General features: G+C 43.1%; 1 protein-coding gene across 1 annotated transcript in view; it reads right to left on the minus strand.

Annotated features, from left to right (window-relative positions):
• Window positions 1-14059, minus strand: part of rims2a (regulating synaptic membrane exocytosis 2a) — a 149506-nt gene that overhangs the window by 101034 nt on the left and 34413 nt on the right. The window contains exon 5 of the mRNA XM_013912955.1: window positions 4791-5050. Coding sequence (XP_013768409.1) covers window positions 4791-5050 — 260 coding nt within the window. The remainder of the gene's footprint in view (window positions 1-4790; window positions 5051-14059) is intronic.

The raw sequence follows: 14059 nt of genomic DNA on the forward strand, positions 1-14059 counted from the left end.
AAAAAAAAAAAAAAAAAACTCGCCTGACATACCAACGGGGAAGCCCTCCCTCATAAATCTGGGCATTTCTTTTACAAAGGAATCACTCACCCGATGTTGCTCAGCGCCTGCTCGAACAGCTCCGTCTGCAAGATGTTCTGAGGTGCCGTGAAAGCCCCGTTGAAATGTGATAAAACCGAGCTACAGAACTGACGCAATGTCTCAAACTGCATTTTCCCCCCACCTCGGTTTTCTTTTTATCCTCAGTAAGTGCTCAGCCTTTTCCCTTTTCCCACCATTACATCCCAAAGCCTGCGCTCTCTCCGGACGCCCCCCTTCTAAACATACACCTTGTCAGTTTTTTTCCTTATTATTATTAGTAGTAGTGGTAGTATTGATGTTATCTCCCGGGGGCGCATTAAACGCAAATAAGACGCCGATCAAGTTCCATATTCCTCCTTGCGCTGCTGGTAAAAAAGTGTCCTTAAACGAGACGCATACCGGGTGGGCTCCTTCGGTCATAATGCTTCGGACTTGCAGCGAGAAAAGGGAGGCAGTGCCGGTGCCGGTAACAAGCCTTTTCTTCTTCTCGCGGCAGCGGCAAAAATCTCTTCTCCGTGTGCGGGGAGAGGTGAAGGAGCGTCCGGAGGAAAGAAAAAGCGAAGAACCATCCTACACTGCACCTGGCGGCGGCGGTAGCATCCCCGTACCGGCGCATCAGCTGCTGCCTCACATTCAACTCATATTTCCCGTTGCCCATGAAGAGTACACACTTGCCCTGACACGCGCACAGACACGTACGCACGCGCTACCGATACAGTCGCGCGAACTCTTTCGCCATATCTCTCCATTCTGTCTCGCGCACTCTTCGGGACGCGCACAGCGGCAGATAACCGTCAGAATCACGCACGAGGGGGGTGGAAGGGGGCGTGCTAGCGTCACGGCTTTTTGTCTTTCCGACATTCCACATCCGGCTTTTTTAATATCAGCGCTACATCAATCAGCAATAAAGTTACTGTGAGGACAAAGCACGCAACTAATGAGGGCTTTCCCGAGAGCCTGCTTGTTTATTTATTTATTTAATGCGTTTCATTTCGTCCAGACAGCCAACTGTAAACACTTGAAATTAGCCAAAAAGAACCCAGTTAATTCCAGGCCCTTCTTTAAAGTTGATGCATTTAATGTGGTTACATACATATCTTCGTGTTTTTCAGAAATCTGTTTGTTTGTACGGGTTTTTTTTGTTGTATTTTTTTTTAATTCAGTTTACTTTCCAGAGTTGGAAGAAGTTTAATTTAAGTTAGTTTCAGTCGTAGTTATTATTATTAATAATAATAATAGTAATAATAATAACCATTATCGTTATTATTATTTGGTTTTAATGTTCGTAATATTCCAAGTTCACTAAGTCGTTTCAGTTGGCTTAATTGTTTTTTCACATGTCTACTTTTTAATTTTTATTTTAGGTTAATAAACCGTTTTTGTTTGTTTTTTTTTTACATCTACTTGTGGTTGTTAGTTTAGTTTTAGTAAACTATTATAACCTTACTGAGAGATAAAATATAGATCTGCTATATTTAAAGCAGCGCTTCAGCTGTTAATCAACACAATAAAGTGGCCCTTGTTTAAGCATGAGGCAGTAAATGTATTTATGTAGAATGGTGTTGGCACTGTGATCATGTTAGGATAATAAAGTCCGGAATAAAACAAACATGCAGATGCTATAGTTACCCACATCTATCTAAACTCAAACATATATGAAGTACTATAAATACTAGACTATGAAAATATTAAGCTTAGAGGGATTGCAAATGTTTGTATTATTCCACTGATCCATGCAAGGGACCAGGTGAGTCAGCATCAAAAACACTCAGTCCTCTTTAGGTTTACCTAAACCCAAAGCCTCATTCGATTATATAAATAAAATTGAACTGAAATGAACTGCTGGGCTCAAAACAAACCCTCTCCTACTTAATACAAATCTAAAAGAAAACATTATATGTTCAAATGAAACTGATGACTAAAACAACAAAAACTATTAACCCTGAACTATCTGTGTCAGCTGTTCTACCATATTATCATTTCACTGCAGAGCTGATCGAGGCCAATGCGGCACGTGCATAAAATAGGACTAGTACCGGTACACAACTTTAAACTGGGACAGACTAGGTTTGACTAAACAATTGTCCCAAGCTTACTATGTAACACACTGGGTTTTGCTGGTTGTTACAGGATGCTCGAGCTAGGTTTATTGTGCTCCTTCCTCTTCTCACATTTTTTTGGCAGGGTGAATGTGCCCGCTGCTGGGTTAAATGTGTTGAAAATGCAGAATCTGAAGAAATTCTCCCAGGGAGTACATTCCAGTCCCTGTTTAGGTATGGCGGTTTCATCAGCATCACCCAACACTGCAGCTGTCCTGGCATATTTGTGCGTTCATTCAAATGACACCTTCGAGACCAAGACAAATTGGAAGCCCTCCCAAGTTATTTCTCCTTATAAATAGACCTCCAGCTTTTCCCCCTCCTTTTTTAGCACAACAGATCCAGGAGTTAATTTAAACATTCTTTAAGATTAATGAAAGTGGGTTTCGGTGCTTATGCGGAGGGAGTTCTATTTATACACTCTGTGCTATCCATCATCAGCATTATCCCATGAATTTTCAGACAGCCAGTTTCCTGTTTTGTCACTGCAAATGTAGGCAATGTCAATGCGAGAATTACTCCCTGGTACCATCTCCACCTCTCAAAGCTATGCAATCATTCACGATATAATGGCAAAATCCTCGGCCGGAAACAAAAAGTGATTGAGTGACTGACTGTTTGGAGCAGTCTGAGCAACTCCTGCATTACTTTGCACTGTAAAGCACTGCAGCTTTAATTACAATTTGCAGTTGATTCTCTGCTCTTTTTCTTTTTAAATCATTGGACAGTCTAAGGGAGATTCAACAAGAACACTGTGGCCATCCTTATCTTCCAACTGCATCCAAGCCATCAGGACTGTAGGAAAAAGTCTGATCCCCTGACTAAAGTCTGCTACATTATGTTTGCATGTGTTTCCACAACTACAAGAAGGACATATCCTCTATATAACTACCAAAATACAGCTGACCTGCTGTATAAAACTGTAACCTTGTGTGTTATACATCACTGAATGTGTAACAATGGGTATATCTGATGGAAGATGGGAGAATAACATCATGCCATCACTGTAACAGACTGATGAAGTGGCAGTGTTACGTATCCCATGTCTGAAAAGGCTTCATGTGTCACTCTGCTTGCTCATTGTGTTCTTGTCTATATTTCTGTAGGGTTTGTACTTTACAGTATAAAGTTCCCTGAGATGCACACGGCTATGAATCGGTCCTGTATATAAATATGTAAACTGAACCGATTCAAATTAAACCATAGCACAGTGGCCTCATTACACAGTGAAAGCTCTAACAGGACACTCGTGTATTTCCAACTGACTTGCAGGGCAGATGTGTTAAATGGACTTCACGTACGAAATTTTTAGTGGATTCTGAGGACTGTGTTTAGAGACATGTTGTAACCAGAGTTGTGCAGGTTGTTTTGTCCCTGTGCTACACAGGCCAGCGTAACTGTACTTTGCTGGCATGTAACACAGATGCACATAAATTACTCTGGGCTAACTCTGTACAGCTCTCCAATTAGATCCAGGCTATCCACTGAGTGTGCTCTCCACAACATGGCTAAGTATACAGCCTGCATTTCCCATCTTTCCTATAAAGAAGCATGGAGAGGAAGAACAGACAGAGAGAGACAAGGGGGCAACTGTTAGTCTGTGAGCTATAAGGTTGCTGTGGCACACCAAGGGTTGTGGAAAACAAAGCCTTACGCTGAACAAATGCTGAGTTACCTTACATCTGAGAAGGAGCAAAGACGGACACGAGAGGGTTTTTTTGTTGTTGTTTTATTTCAAGGGCTCTGCTGAGAAATTCCAGAGAGTGTACAGATCCTGACTATAAGCGTCCATCCAACCTTTAGAAGAATAAAGAGCAAGGAGCCCCCATGTGGACATCAAAGTAACTACTTTACTTGACACCAGCATCAAGAAAAAGGCAACCGGATATGGGATTCACAAACACAGCGTGTCCGTGTTGTCAGCATGTGAGAGTGTTGCACTCAGAGGGAGCGCTTAGTGCATATGACAAAAGAAACACAGTGTTCTGCATTGTAATTAGCCCACTCTTGCTTTTCGAATAAAAACAAACAAACAAAAAAACCCCATCCTATTAATACTTTATTTACTGCAGTGGCCGAGCTGGCCTACAAACAGGACTAATTACTAAATAGGACCGCTGCAGTGAAAAAGTGCGCCTTTGTCTCAAAAACAGAGATAGTACTAATCACTTCACACACACCTCACCTGCCTGTTTCCCATTGCAGCTGAATCAGAGTTTCAACCATCTGTGATCATGTGTGCCACTGTGGTGTATGTGTGTGCATGCATGCATGTGAGTGTAATGAAGAAAGAATGAGTGGGTGGATGACTGTAGTAGAATAGCTGAGTTAGTGCCAGTTAGATACAGTATATGTCTCCCTGTGTCGTTTATAGGTCTCATGGGCTCCATGTAGAAGAAGCTTATATGGATTCTTATGGCAGGCTTGCATGTCTGTTCCTTCTACAGCAACACAGAGCAGCGGTAATATTAAAAGGCTTTCTGCTGTTAGATGAACCACCTTTATGAAGCTCTTGTCTGTAACTTACACCGTGCATGCAGCGCATGCTTGCTTGTTTGTTGTTGTTTTTCACAAACAGAAGTGAGGTGTGCATGTGTGGGGCTCGTGTACCTTAGCCCTGAACCGTTGTCAAGGGACGCCTGTCTGGGCAGGAGCCCGCCGTGAGGTCTGTTTCTGTCTGACGCTGGTGTCAAGTCTCCTGAGGCTCCCTGGTAGGGGTATAGGGACGGGTCCTGCAGTTTGGCCTTCTTCCCCTGTGGCCCACCCTCAAACACACCCCGCGCTTGATCAGGCCCCGAGCCGTAGAACCATGCCCCCGATTTGGTGAGGATTTCTTGTTGTTTTCGGCACAAGTTGCATACCCACATAACCTGCAGGCAAGAGAAGGGGAACAGTTAGTTCAACTGAAGAGGCGGTGGCAGCCTTATAAAACCTAAGATGAGCTGCAATGGAGTAATTTGTGTATTTGTTATCTAAAGCTGTAACATGACTATGAGGCATATTGTTGTTGCTGGGTGAACAAAAAAACCAAAAAGATCTCTCAAGGTGTTTGACAATCAGGAATCAGGAAGAGAACTTTTATGAAAGTGAGTAAAATGAGTGTTTTCACCCCTGCAGCGACAATATTCATAAACACTACTCACAATTCATGGTGATGAGGTGAATGATGAAATATTAGACACATGCAGCAGCCTTTTCAATCAGTGAAAGGTAAAGTGACATGAGTGCAGTTTTTTTTTTTTATTGCTGCTCTACATTTTGAGCCTGTGCGTCCATCCTCTACAGTAGTTTTAGTGCAAATACAGCCGACTAACAGCAGAGGCTACATCATAGTGAATGTTACGCATATTTTGCTAATATATTTTAAAGGGAATGGCAATAATTTTTTTCTGTGTTGTGTCATCCTGGGTAAATAAAATAATGTTTATTTATTGGTATAGCTGGATTGTCAGTGGACAGTAATATCACTCGGGTGACCACACCTCTCTCATTGAGTAAAATTTGAGAAGAGTAAGACCTTACTAAATGACTGGCAGGCCAGACAGCCAGTTGGGGGTGGCAAAGAGCCACTGCAGCACCCCACCCCCGACCCACACCACACGTCGTGCTTTTACAGTCCCAGTGCTGAGTCAGTGCATTACCGTTATTAGTATAAGCGGGTGCTGAATTGACCGAAATGTTATGTCTACATTAACTGAACTTGTTTAGACTGCGCCCGCCTGTACGGCAACTGTCAGAACAGGTTCAAAGGCTCGATCTGTACCACAGCTCCAAACTGCTTATCTCAGCTGCTGGTTCGAAACGAAATACAGAGAGACGCAGAGTTGGGTCTCTCCACCTCCGTGGCAGAGACCTAACAAATTATTATAGTTGGTAACAACCCAAAACATCCTATGCAACCTTTGCACTAACACACAGACCAAGAAATTTTTTCTGGGTGGGACAGAGAGAAAACAAAAGCTGTCATCAAGTTACACAGTCAATCATTCAGTTTTATAAATTGTCACACTGTTATATCACAACACCCTGGGTGCAGTAAGGAAAAAGCCTCCTATAAGACCTCCTGTGTCTTTTCCTAAGCAATATATGAAATTCCCCTCTCGCCCATCCGGGCGGTCTTTATCCTTCGAGCTCGGGTCCTCTACCAGAGGCCTGGGAGCTTGAGGGCCCTAGGACTGCGCTCTTCTGGACAGAGATCTCCGATGTTGTTCCTGGGATCTGCTGGAGCCACTCGCCTAGCTTGGGGGTCACTGCACCGTGCGCTCTGATTACCACTGGGACCATTGTTACCTTCACGCTCCACATCTTCTCGAGTTCTTCTCTGAGCCCTTGGTATTTCTCCAGCTTCTCGTGTTCCTTCTTCCAGATGTTGCTGTCATTTGGTATCACTACATCTATCACTACGGCTGTCTTCCTCTGCCTGTCTACCACTACTATGTCCGGTTGGTTAGCCATCACCATTTTGTCCGTCTGTATCTGGAAGTCCGACAGGATCTTAGCTCAGTCATTCTCCACCACCCTAGGGGGCATCTCCCATTTTGACTTCGGGACTTCCAGGCCTTGTCGGCACAGATGTTTCTGTATACTCTGCCAACCACTTGGTTATGCCGTTCCATGTATGCCCTGCCTGCTAGCATCTTGCACCCTGCTGTTATGTGCAGGATTGTCTCAGGGGCATCTTTACACAGCCTGCACCTGAGGTCTTGCCTGGTGTGATAGACCCCAGAACTATTGATCTTGTGCTTAGAGCTTGTTCCTGTGCTGCCATGATTATGTCCATAGTAATGCATTCACATCATCTAGTAGACCTTCAGAGGATACTTCACGTAATCTTGATAACCGGCTATGGAGGGATTATGTTTCAAGGTCAGTTCCTTCTTCCATTGCATATATATGTATAGAGAGAGAGAGAGAGAGAGAGATGCTACACGACTGAAACACACAAGAAACACCTCACAAAAAAAGAGAACATAATACTTTTTTTTAAACACAGGTTAATGTCACAATAATGAAGGATCTGCATTATATTTCATAGGTCAAAGGAAGCTCAGCATCTACACATCTACACAGTATGTACTGGTCTATGTTCTAGTGACACACGAGGTATTTATGACCTCCTATCAGTGTTACAGATGACTTAAAACTCTGGTCACACACAATGGAAGCAGCGAGGCTACACACTGTGCTTTATGTGTCCCAGAGGACAGGAGCCAATCAGACCACAACTTCCTTTATTTATCCAGTGCCACTGTGAGAGCTCTGCAGCAAACCAGGGGTCACTGTAGAAGAACCAGCTGTCACCTTACTCCTAATCAACGCCACATTACCTCCTGTATTTGATTTAACTAACATTGTGAATTGTAACTAAATCATGGGAAGTTATCTCAACGTGGAAGTCTCCAATCACACAAAGGAGTCTGGTTTTTTTTTGTTTTTTTTGCTTCAGGTAACAGTGCTCTGCAGTAATCAAGGCAGAGCAGCGTATGTCAGCACCTTCAGTATGTCTGCTGACAAAACACATGTGCGCACACATTACTAAACACCAGGAGACCCCAAAGGCTGCAGCTATTCCACCAAAGACTAGTTAAATCCCACATATCAATCATCACCGACAAAGACAAATACAAAAAGGCTATTAATGATAATCTAGGTATAATTTATATGATTCTTTCAGAGTTTTGTTTTTCTCAGCCAAACAATTTTTTTGTGTGTGGACGAGTGGATTAAGCTTACTCATGGAGAAATGTGTGGGTATCTACACTAATAAAGTAACTACCTACATTAGAGCATGTAGGATCATGGGAAAAAATGTTTTACCTGGTTAATTACCTGAAATCTGCCCTTTCCACTGCTGTGGCCAATGACCTACATATTTACTCCTCCAAACTGCAATTAACAGGGAGTCAGTTACTGTGCACCTCCTCAGTCTGCCAATAATAATTAACCATATTCTCAGCCCTTGGACTGCACATGTCAAGCTCTTTTATCTCATCAGCGAAATACCTGATAGCCTATTAGTATTCCAAAAACACAGACCAAAAAAAACCAAAACTGCATGGGTCCAGAAAATGTTGCACACACTGAGCTTCAGACATCAATACACTTTGCACTTTGGATCTGAGTCAGAATAAAAATTGAGGGTTATAAAGTCTATTAGACAGGAGGAGGGGAAAAACCTCCACAGGCTGAATCTACAATATCTAAAAAACACTGAATGAAATTAAATGAAATTATGTAGTGACACTGATGACAGGGCATTTTCTGTGGTTGCCTAAATGTTTTACAGAGGTTATAGAGGGGCTTGAGAGGCTAGCGAGTGCTATCTGGTTTAGCAGTTCAAAGACTTCTGAGCTACAAAATTTCTCAAATTCAACCCAAAAATAAGAAATCTTCTGAAACTTTGACGGTAGAGATAAGATCTCATGCTGTAGCACAGTACTAGATGTGTGACAGTAACGGAAGCACGTTGGTTTGTCTTTAGTCACACTGGCAGACACCACACAGCATAAGGCTGCTAACAGTCCATCCAGGGATGCAATCCAAAGACAGATTGAGCTCAACCCACACTGACAGGAAACTATTATAACCTCCATTCATTTGCAGAGCACATTGACAAAAAGACTCCACAGTAGATGAATGCATTCACAATGACACACACACACACACACTGGTCAAGCAGCTGTAACAGCCCCAGGTATTTTCACTATCACTGCAGCCATTCTGCTCCAGACTCTCAAACACACGCGCTTCCCTTTGGCTCAACTCTTCACGGCTGAGCGCAGGCAGCGGGTTTGGGGGCTGTGGCCCTCGGGCAGGACCATTTCTCTCTGTGTTTGCACATTTCATAGTCATTGAACCTGCAGTTAAAAATAGAAAAATAAAAAAAAATAAAAAAAATAAAGCGCTACTACCCTGTCCAAAACACCTGGAAGATAGATACTCTATTCAACCTGCTATAGGCTGCTTACTGAGGCAGTGAATTAAGGGAAATACACACCACATGCCACAGGATCAATAAATAATTTCCTTTCCAATACTTTCTCATCAGACCAAAGGTTTGTTTTTTAGGGTAGCAGCAAATATCATCTTCCAAAAAAAGTGGGTGTGTTCTTGGGGAATTGGCAGTGCACATTCACATATGTCTTTGAAGGAGAGGTTATCTTTGACACCCCCCCCCACTTTTTTTTTTTTTTGCTGTGAATAAGGCCAACAAGTAAAGACAACAACATGTATCCATCGGCAATGTCCATTACATATTAAACACTGTTGTGCATGCTCCATTCAATTTTTTCCTGAAAGAGACATCCCCTCACAAAGCTGCTGGATCTGCAGCAAGCAGAGAGCACCGAGCTCTCTCTTGTGGCCGTTAAATGACACTGCAACATTATTTAACACTCCAGAGTGAATCAGCAGTATCCTTCCAGGCAAAAAACAAGAAAAGCAGAAAGCCAGCTCCAGCGTTAAATGACACTTTTAGATTCATTCATTTTACACTCATTCATCCGTAACATCGTCACAGGATGCTATTTCAAATCGAGATGAGGAGCTTCTGGTGACATCTGTGCCACATTCATTTGTTTAACAGTTATAAAGAAACCCTGCTGAGTGTCCGTGCCACGATTCCAACTGAAGATTGCATTTGGAGGTTTTCTGTGAAATTTGTTGCATATCAGCTGCCTAATAGAGACAAAAATAAGCTCATCTACAGCTAAAGCAGCAACAAGCTGCAATATTGATGGGGCAGTAAATGAACTGTCATAGGTATCATATTGCATCCCTGTTTCCCTGCTTCACCTGAACTGGGGTGAACTGAACCGCTCATTAAAGACTCATTGTTTGGGTAGTGAAGTGTTCCTCAGAACATCCCGACCTGGACAGAGTCCAGCTTAAGCACATCACGGGCATCACAAAGTATCCAGCTGCAGTCCAGAGTGGATGAGATCTGAACACTTTGGCCTTATGAAAGGGAACAGAATGCACCAGGAGGGTAACATAGCATGTTTCAGCAGAGGTTATCACCCAATATTTCCCTTATTACATCCTATTAAAGATGCATATTCAGTTTGAGGAGTTTTAAGGCACTTCTCTAGAATGAAAGGTTTACAGGGTGTCATTATTATTTTTGTTGTTTTTTAAGTGTGTATTCCAGCCAATACTAACGCAAGGAGAGCGCCTACATTCACATGCCCTAACACTGGCTGCACGTGGTGAATTACATTTTAATGAGCTTCTAATTTTAGTGTTGCGCGGCAGTAATAATAATAGACTTGATGAATATTTATGCTCCTTGTTTGAAGTTCAAGAGACACAAGAAAGAGGAGGGGACTGCTGTGGAAAACCAGTGTATGGATTCACACAAAAATGGCTGATGCCTGTCAGACCCACAGCCCCTTCAGCCTCTCTGTGACCCAAATAAACGTGTTAAAAATGGGGGTTTGTTGTTTTTTGACTGGCACTGCGCGCTCAGTGGAGACAAACACATGCAGTACTGTCGGTAGGATAAAAGGAATCTGATTTGGGATTTTCTGAAAAGAAATTGCTGCAACACATGCTGTGTTCGGCCAGAGTGCTGAACTGAAACGGCCACCTTTATGGCAAACAAAATGACCAGTGGTTTAAAAAAAAAACAGCAAAAAACAAACAAACAAAACCGCGATGTTGTCACTCTGAAGCTCGTTCAGCTTACCCATGATGCCGCTGAGACAAAGATAGCCGTCTCTCCAAGTCATTCCAATAACGTGCTGAGGACCGTCAGAGGCTTCTGCTCCTGAAAGCCAAGAAGCGATTCCGACCTTCAGCACCGCGGACAGCTCCGAGTGCTGACACCGGGTTGCCTGCCTGTCTGCCGGACAGCAGCTGCTGAAAACACCGTGAAGATAACACCGGGGGGATCAACCGGCCACATCCGATCCAAGAAAACCGACCAACGAAGCCTTATTCCCTTAATTCTTTCCAACAAAGCGATAACGGACTGCACAGAAGCCTCAATTCCTCAATTCCTGCTTGTGCCGTTATACTGGATCCATCCGTGCAAACAGTCCCGTACTGAATGTCAGCAGCGTCTCTCTGAGAAAAAACAAAACATAAAAAAAAAACCAAAACCCAAACATGTGAGGTGAGCAGTAACGCGTCAAATCACGCTGTGTGAGTTCATTTGGAACAGAGAGTCAGAGCTCTGCTGGACCTAAAAGAGCTGATTACATATGCGACGCGTCCCAGCTCTGCTCCCACACTCCGGCAGACAACGGACAATAGCTACAGCCGCTGTTCCCCCCTCCCGCAGTTAGCGTTCACAGGAACACTAGTCTGTGCTGGAAATGCACCCCGAGCCTCCGCAAAGAGACTGGAAAACAAACGCGTCATCGTGCATTTGCCCTCGTGTCACACTGCCGCTGGACCAGGAGTCGCAAAATGTTGAACCCACGCGAGGAGAAAAAGCAAAAAAAACCAAAAAAAAACCCCAAGTGAAACAGCGATAAAATCACTTGAGGAACTGAGCCGGGTGATGAGGTGTCGTTTCCACCCTCATGTGAAATCTGCCCCCCCTCCCATAACATGTGCAAGCAGCATTTTGTCTACTATGAAGGAAAGCACAGAAACGTCCTTGTACAGCTACATTTGGAGAGAAAAAAATGACGAGATGTGCATTTTTCATGCTTTCTATCACAGATATATATATAGCTGAGGTAAATGTATAATTAGCCAGGTTACAAGGGCTCTGCAGGTTCAGTCATAAATAGGTGGCATCAGTATCACAGCATAGAGCTGAAAAAACGCATCTGTGCGTCAGTTATGTCATATTTCAAGACATTGGAACACATTTATTAAGGGATTTCTAACTGCATTACTACTGTAACATCACGTGCATGCTCAGCACATATGAAAAAAGGTGCATCTCTATGAAATCAGAAAACAGTTAGTAGCACACAATCAAGGAGCATTGTTCTAAGGGTGAAAGCAATTTCACTGGTGCCATTTATAGAGTCATAATTTTTCTTTGATTCATTAAAAAATTTTAAAAAAGGAAATAGAATCCAACAAAGTAGCGTCGTCCTTGCACTTCTATTTTATAGCAGGAATGTCGAGGGTCCAGGAAGCACATGTAACATCTTCAAGAGTTGCTTTAATCGCAAATGAGTTCCTCCCCGGAGACTGTTGATTCCTCAGGCCCTTTTTGAAGCCACATCAGAGGAAATTGGTGGGGGTGCTCTACCGCTACAAGCAGGGACTCTGAAGACTTCACAACACTGACACACAGTTTATCTATATCAAAGGCATTTCCAATTTTGAGAACAGAAAAAAAAGAAGAAGAAAAAAAAAGAAAGTTGCTCGGAAGTTTTTTTTTTGCTTGAAGTAGAGGCTAAGCTACCTGACACGATTGCTGAGCAGTGATTATTATCAACACACACTCTTATCACTATTTTTACATCTATTATTCAGCTTGTTGCGATAAGATAAAGCGATTAATGTGGCTACACTACAAGAGTCATAGAGTCAATTGAGCTTTTCAGGGTTAGTGAACAGAAAACCTCCATCTCGCCTAAACTTCTTTACCAGCTGTTTTAACTCTCGGTCCCTCTACGCTATATCATATTCTAGCGTGTCATATCTCTTCTTGCTGTTCCCGGCATAGACACTTGTAAATATTCAATGGCGTTTCACAGAACAAGATCTCTCTCGCCACTGCTGTCACCATCTGCGAGAGAGGGAAAGAGTAGACGGATGGAAAAAGGGCAGATTTCACCACCCCCGCCGCCACCACCTCTTTCACTGACACACAAGCTTAGACACCAGACCGTCAAGGCACGCCGCAATGTGTCCCTTTGTTCGCGTGGGAGTAATCAAAGCTTCTGTCCATCAGTTCAATATGACAATAGTGATCAACTAATGCCCTGAGTGGTCTTTTGTATTGGTTTGTTTTGTGGAGGTAGCACACACCAACATCAAAAACTGAAAAACGCCTCTTTGCTTTTTCACACTCATCACCTCTGTTTCTTATTTTTATGCTGACCCTCTGACCGACCCTGTCAGCTGAACTTCTGCTTCCTGCCATAAATGCTTACTTTGCTCCCCTGCTGCAGACGAGCGTTGCAACACATTTCACAAAAAAATATGCAAAAGTATGACAGCACTGCCAAGCACTGTGATAGTGATGTTACTGAGAGCAGCAAGAGGAGACATATATTTTCACCTGTACTGGGATCAGGTGTTTATGTCAGTGCATATAGACATACATTACTTTAGAATGTCCTATCATTACAAAATGATTCAGTTCTTTTTGGTGTAACACTCCCATACTCATGGTCTGTATGGAGAAGTGACCTTGTACACCAGGACACTGGGGCATCACCAGGTAAATAGCTGGCACTGGATAAGAGGCACATCACATGGTCTAGCTGCCATTGCCCTGACTGTCTATCGCCAGCCTGCTGCCACTGTTATTACTCAACACCATCTGTACAACATGGTAACCGATCTCTCAGCTATTATCTAGCAGTGAACAATGGAAGCCCTTACAAATGGGGGTCTTGGCATTATGGAGCAGCTGGACAGATGTCGCTCTGTGTTTCTGCTGAGCCTGTTGGTATGCAGTGTCCTCCACAGCCTGCAGTCTGTCACTTTAACGGCTAAACACGGGAAGGCGAGCGCTAAGAGAACTCTGGGAAATGCATGTTATACATATACAGGGAGTGCAGAATTATTAGGCAAGTTGTATTTTTGAGGAATAATTTGATTATTGAACCACAACCATGTTCTCAATGAACCCAAAAAACTCATTAATATCAAAGCTGAATGTTTGTGGAAGTAGTTCTTAGTTTGTTTTTAGTTTTAGCTATTTTAGGGGGATATCTGTGTGTGCAGGTGACTATTACTGTGCA

The sequence above is a fragment of the Pundamilia nyererei genome, unplaced genomic scaffold, assembly GCF_000239375.1.
Source record: "Pundamilia nyererei isolate P.nyererei 1_Seehausen unplaced genomic scaffold, PunNye1.0 scaffold00109, whole genome shotgun sequence".
Lineage (NCBI taxonomy): Eukaryota > Metazoa > Chordata > Actinopteri > Cichliformes > Cichlidae > Pundamilia > Pundamilia nyererei.